We start from the raw sequence: 7,080 nt of genomic DNA, 5'->3' as shown, positions 1-7,080 counted from the left end.
AAAACTCAAAGTTTGTCGTTTGTTTTGTCGGAGTCATGATGTATAGAAACACCAAGAGGAAAAAATTCTCGCATTAAGTGATTCATCGCAACGATTGTGCATTTTTACTTATTCTTTTGCAGAAAATTATAATATTTATATATATATATATATATATATATATATATATATATATATATATATATATATATATATATATATATATATATATATTTATATATATATATATATATATATATATATATATATATATATATATTACTTTATTTACAGAATGAACGATAAAAGATATCAGTTTCTACACAATAAAACTGAAATATGGGCAGTTATATCTCTATAAAATACTGTTTTATTTCTCTTATGGCAATAAGCCTACTTTTACTTTACGCTAATCATTTAAGCTTGCTAACACTTGTTAATAAACTTACAAAGCTTCAGTACTTCTTCTCTGCGAGTACCAACTCAATCCATATCTATACTAGCAAAGCTTTAGACTACAACGATGCAAAATGGATTCAGGAAACAGCTGCTTCTTTCAAAGTAAAGAATTTCAGTTGTCTAAAACTGTTTCAGAACGACACAAAGCATTTACAAGAAGCAAAAATGTGGAGACGAAATATCACGTCGAAATATTCCAATGATTATTATTTGACAGTGACAACGGATTGTCACAATTTCCAGATGTCACGTGGGTACATCAGGTCGACCTTGACCCGGGAAGAAGAAGAGTTCCCCATCGCGTACACCATCATGGCATACAAAGACTCTGAAATGGTTGAGAGGCTACTGCGGGCTATCTACAGACCACAGAACTATTACTGTATTCACGTGGACAAAAAAGCACCAGAGGGATTTTATCTGACAATTTCGGCCATAGCTCAATGTTTCCCTAACGTTTTTCTGACGTCCAAGAGAATTGATGTCAAATGGGGTCAGTTCTCTGTTCTAGAACCTGAGATAATCTGTATGAGAGAACTCTTTCGCTACAAGAAATGGAAATATTTTATCAATCTGACTGGGCAAGAGTTTCCGTTAAAAACAAACTACGAGATTGTCAAAATACTGAAAGCATTTAGAGGTGCCAATAGCATTAATGGAACCATAAAATAGTAAGTTTTAATTTCATACAGGTAAACTTTTTTTTTACATTTTTCAAAAATCATATAGGGGGGGGGGGGAGAAATGTGCTTAAAGTAAGGAAATAAAATATAGAACAACACGGATTAACAGTTAATACCTGGAGTTTTCGACATTAAATTTTAAGAAATTTAAAATAATTTTATTTCTCCCAACTTAGAAGACAACGTTTATCTATATATTTTACAACCTACATAAAAACATTCCTTTCCTTTTTATTAACATTGTGATTGTTTTTATCGGACCAAGTCTGAAACCAAGTTTGCTCGATTAAATTAACAACTCGGTTGTTTTCTTGGCAGTGCGTACTCGTCAAGATGGAGAGGGAAAAAACCTCCAGATGGAATCCGTTTAGTTAAAGGATCTGTGCATATTGTTGCCAATAGGTTCGCTGCATTAATTCTAGTACAAAGCATACAGTAGCCGATACATTATATGACTTAATTTAAAAAAAAACAACAAGTAATATCATTTTATTAATATTATAATTCTAAATATATTTTTAAATTTAATACTATTTTTGAGGAAATAATTTAATAAAATAAAATATCCGATCAAAAACCAAATATCATTTATATTAGGCCTATGTGTCTAAACAAATCTGATGTTTTGCGTACATTTTGGTTTATATTTTTATATTTTCCAAATAATTGTAGTTACAGAAAGCTGCGTTCATTAAGAACACAAATAATACCAAACAATACACAAATAATAACAAATTATACCAAAAGTATCTCATGCTATGATTTAGAGACTTTGTGAGATTTGTACTCTACAATGGGGTTGCTTACAAGTTTCAATCCTGGACCAAAGGTACCGAGATTCCTGATGAAACATTCTTTCCTTCACTGAACTTTAACCCACAGCTGGGGTTAAAGGGCACTTACAAAGGTACGTGATTCCTGATGAAACATTATTTCCTTCACTGAACTTTAACCCACAACTGGGGTTAAGGGCACTTACAAAGGTACGTGATTCGTTCATTGTGTAACGTTGCGAAAACAAAAGTTGCCTCTTTTTAACGTAACAGCTAGACTTTCAGAATAAAACCTGCTGCGTATACATATTTTATTCACTAGTCGGTATTGTTTTCTCTTGAGTGTAAGGGGTGATACACACAATTTAACAACAGTACAAGGAAATGGCCAATACAGAAACAACTGCCCCTATTTATGCTTGCTTTCTCAAACCCTCTGATCCTTTAATTACCTACTACCCTGAGACATGAGTTGTTTCTAGGCATCTGTTCGTCGGTGGTGGGTACTGTGAACAATTGTGTACCCCGCCCCCGAAGAAAATATAATTTATGTAGAAAATATATACTTTTACCAGTATCCACCCCCTCCCAGAAAATTTCAAGTGCGTCCACCCCATCGCCGGAGAAACAAGTCTGGAAGAAACACTGTCTTAGACGACTGTTTTAAATATTACCCTTAGTACAAATGACTCAATTGTTAATTACTAATTTCATTTATGCACATTTTCAAGTTCTTTAATAAAGACGTAGGGTACCTATAATTTTTAGGGTATTAAAAATCCCTCAACATAACTTTCAAAACGATAATTAATCAATTTACTTTAAGACATTTAATAGGGTTTAGGTTTATGCACTTGGTTGGATATTATTCTGTAAAACATTTCCCTGGTAAACAATTTGCCGTGTTAATTATTGCTAAAATGATTATGTAATCAATAGTTCTTATATTCATATATTAATATATTGACATGTTTATAATGTTTTTATCTGTTCAGCATTATATTTATATGTTGAACTAATCATGCGTTTATGTATGCGTTCATGTATTTATGAGCCTGTAATATGTCGTCTAACTGTCAGGTAATCCGGATGATGTGTATGAGTTTATAGCCAGGTACAAGATATGGTCTAACACTACTGGGGATGTCTGTGACGGTGTATTTGTTAGAGGAATCTGTATACTGGGTACAGGTAAGGACATATGGTTACACATATTTATACGTGAGAAACTTACTTTAAATAACACAATATATTTTGTACAAAATATCTGTAGTCACAAACAGAGCCGCATAGGCATACAAACATACATATGTATACAGCATTTGTTTGAGTTATCTGTATTTGACAATTTACAACAGAATTGACACAAAAGGTAAAAACACAGACACAAACGCATACATATATTTACACACATGCACACACACACATGTATATATATATATATATATATATATATATATATATATGCGTGTGTGTGTATGTGTGGGTTTCTGTAAGTGTATTTGTCATCCTTCCCTGCTTTCATTATATCTCTAGCACAAACATTAATTTGCACCTAATTACCCCCGAAAAGCAACTCAAAACAGTTTGTTTGTGTAATTTATAATTTCAATGTTTCATTCTGTCCTCAGGGGATCTACCCAGGCTGGGCCAAGCCAAAGAATTATTCGCCAACAAATTTTACCTACACGAAGACAGGCTTGCGATTGGTTGTCTGGAGGAGAAGATCTTCAACGACACGCGCGATGTGTACATGGGGGTCAAGGTCGTCAACACCAGCTTTTATGAACGTTTGAATTTTGTTCAACATCAGGTGGAATAAAGTACCTGGGGAATGGGGGGGGGGGGGCAGTGACTTCAACACCAGCTTTTATGAACGTTTGAATTTTGTACAGGATCAGCTGGAAAATAGTACCTGGGGGGGGGGGGGGGGGTCAGTGACTTCAACACCAGCTTTTATGAACGTTTGAATTTCGTACAAGATCAGGTGGAAAATAGTACCTGGGGGGGGGGGGGGTCAGTGACTTCAACACCAGCTTTTTTGAACATTTGAATTTTGTACAGGATCAGGTGGAAAATAGTACCTGGGGGGGGGGGGGGGGGTCAGTGACTTCAACACCAGCTTTTATGAACGTTTGAATTTTGTTCAACATCAGGTGGAATAGAGTACCTGGGGGATGGGGGGGGGGGGGGGGGCAGCAGCTTCAACACCAGCTTTTATGAACATTTGAATTTTGTTCAACATCAGGTGGAATAGAATACCTGGGGGGAGGGGGGGGGGGGAGGGTTTAAAAGACTTCAACACCAGCTTTTATGAACGTATTAATTTTGTTGTGTTAGATTATTAGCATTTTAGTGATTTTGTTTGCTTTGTCACTAATATCATTCAACGTGTAGAAAAGCTGATACAGAAGTACACATTTGATAATACTACTTATATATGCAATTTCATCAACCTAGCTGTATCGGTACTTAAGTTATCGTGTTCACAGACACACATACACACATACATACACACTGAAATATTGACAAATTGCAAAACTGTGTTTTTCCGTCTCATTGTGGTGTAAAACGTCGAGATTTGTAAAATCTCGTTTTTTGCAGTATTATAATACTTCCTCTATATATGTATATGAGAAAGTATAAAGGTAAATTATCTGATTTATTATATTCACTAAAGTGCTAAATATAAAGTTTGAATTTTTTTTTTTATAAAAATCAGAATTAGAAATCATCTTAAATACAACTAAAGACTATTTACACTCGTTGGGAAAATATAAAAAAATAATGTCAACACAACTGAATTTCATATTGATGACTCGATACATATATATATATATATATATATATATATATATATATATATATATATATATATATATATATATATATATATATATACATACATATACATTCCGATCTATTCATATTTATATGGATTTAATGTAAGAAATGTTACTGGTTATGAATTAAATGACATTTATGTTATATTATTTTATATAGCCGTTTTCTTCCAAATACAGAAGGGATATGTGATCGATAACACTATGAATAGCAAATTTAAAATATAATCGAAAGCTTTTCAGCAGGATGGGTTAACAATTGTCTTTGTGTAAGTAGCTGTACACGTTAAGGTTCAGTTGGTCTAGGGTAGATGGTATGGGATCTAGTAGCTGAGTTCCAGTGTGTTGACTGATCGAAAAAAGTGATAAAAATATAAAGATCGCAAACAAAGGTTTAGGTTCTATGGCTCAGTTGAACATCTTGGTGTGCTGGAGAATTAGATATACTAGTACCTCTTGAAGAACAAACTAGCTGTTACATCATGTATAATCGTTAAGGAATAGCAAACTAACATAGATGAATGAGATAATTATTTAGGGAACACAAAATAACATAACAATCACTATGTTGATAATAACCAGACATTTATAAATAGTTGCCTTAAACAGATACTCATGATCCGCTGGCCTGAAATCATCTGTAAATAACACCTAGGGATATACGACAAGTCGAGTCTCCGCTTATAAAGAAATTAAGAAAAGAAGATGGGCACACACTGCGCAGATCATCAACCAACATCACCAATCACCAGGCAGGCATTGAGGTAGAACCCTCATGGAATGTGCAAAATATGACGATCAAGAAACCCCTGGCGAAAGGAAATGCTGAATCTACTAAGATGGGCTACACCTGGAGTCAGGTTGAGAAAATGGCACAGGATAGAGCTCTGGAGATCTGTGGTTGGCGGCCCATACCCCAGCAGGACAGAGGAATCTGGAGATGTTTGGTTGGCGGCCCATACCCCAGCAGGATAGAGGACTCTGGAGATCTTGGTTGGCGGCCCATACCCCAGCAGGACAGAGGACTCTGGAGATCTTGGTTGGCGGCCCATACCCCAGCAGGACAGAGGACTCTGGAGATCTTGGTTGGGGGTCCATACCCCAGCAGGACAGAGGACTCTGGAGATCTTGGTTGGGGGTCCATACCCCAGCAGGACAGAGGACTCTGGAGATGTTTGGTTGGCGGCCTATACCCCAGCAGGACAGAGGACTCTGGAGATCTTGGTTGGGGGTCCATACCCCAGCAGGACAGAGGACTCTGGAGATCTTGGTTGGGGGTCCCATACATTAGCAGGGGTGACGGGCAATTTTGAAAGTCATTCAACTTAATACTAATAATTTGCTAATCATTAGGGGACAATTAACGAACATATCGATTATTGCTTGTCAGTAGCAAACAACAGGCAAACTGCTAAACGTATGCTATTCATTAAAGAACAACCCATTTAGAGCTAATCAATATAGAGCATACGTTTACGTGACATCCCACCCTTAAAACACACTTGAATAACTAATTCTATTCAGCCTTTATAATCTACACCACCTACTATATTATGTATACAGTTGTTAAAAGATTGGTTTAGGTTTAGGTCTGAAACACGACGAAAGACTTCACATTCGTGCAGCTTCTATTCTAATTATTTGGATCTAAACAGAGGTTTTTGATATGTTGTAGAAATTTACATTTTAAAACATGGGACACTTGCAGTGTTTCTTCTGGTTACAGATTATATTTTTCGGTAAGTGCACTAGTTATGTTAGAATAGTAAAGGAAATCATAATCACAGACATTTGAGTTCATTTATTTTTTGTCGGTAACAACATTTCGTTCGTTCCTATTGACAAAACTAAAGTAAATAAATTTTATGTTCCTTATTTTTAGCTCTTATTTGTTAGCTTAATTTTTTCAAATAAATTATATTTTTATTGTGAACTAGATTATTACGAAGCAGAGTTTAACTGATTGTAAAATCTTGATAAAAATGTATAATGTTTAAAGTGAATAGAATCCTACGTTACTCTGGGCAGGTGAAGTAGATCTCACCTGTTTCAGTGACCAGAGACGTATTCAGGGATAGTGTAGTCAGCACTATGCCCAGAAACATTTACATTTCCTTAGCTTAAGTCATGTACACATAAGAGCTGACCGCACCCAGGGCTGTCTCGTAGACTCAAGCCGGAGTTCTGAATCAGAGACATTCAAGTTACAAGTCGTATGCTCAATCATCCTACCATCCACCTTCTCTAGAACACAGCTAATAATTTACCTCACATGGTGTAAAATATATAACAAGACTTATATTGAGGTGCTCAAAATGTAAAAATATGTAGCAAGAGTTATAT

The 7,080-nt window shown here is 35.3% G+C and overlaps 1 protein-coding gene across 1 annotated transcript; it reads left to right on the top strand.

The window, feature by feature from the left end:
• Positions 1-603: 603 nt before the first annotated feature.
• On the top strand, positions 604-3,716 carry LOC131950144 (beta-1,3-galactosyl-O-glycosyl-glycoprotein beta-1,6-N-acetylglucosaminyltransferase-like). The gene is made up of 5 exons (XM_059312191.1): positions 604-1,109; positions 1,440-1,523; positions 1,889-2,028; positions 2,975-3,085; positions 3,526-3,716. The coding sequence occupies exons 1-5, from the start codon at positions 604-606 to the stop codon at positions 3,714-3,716; spliced, it is 1,032 nt and encodes a 343-aa protein (XP_059168174.1).
• The last annotated feature ends 3,364 nt before the right edge of the window (positions 3,717-7,080 follow it).

This window comes from Physella acuta, unplaced genomic scaffold (assembly GCF_028476545.2).
Source record: "Physella acuta isolate Inbredline_101_S28 unplaced genomic scaffold, ASM2847654v3 ptg000738l, whole genome shotgun sequence".
NCBI classification, from domain to species: Eukaryota; Metazoa; Mollusca; class Gastropoda; family Physidae; genus Physella; species Physella acuta.
The sequence above is the reverse complement of the archived record's forward strand: the minus strand, read 5'-3'. Positions and strand labels throughout refer to the sequence as shown.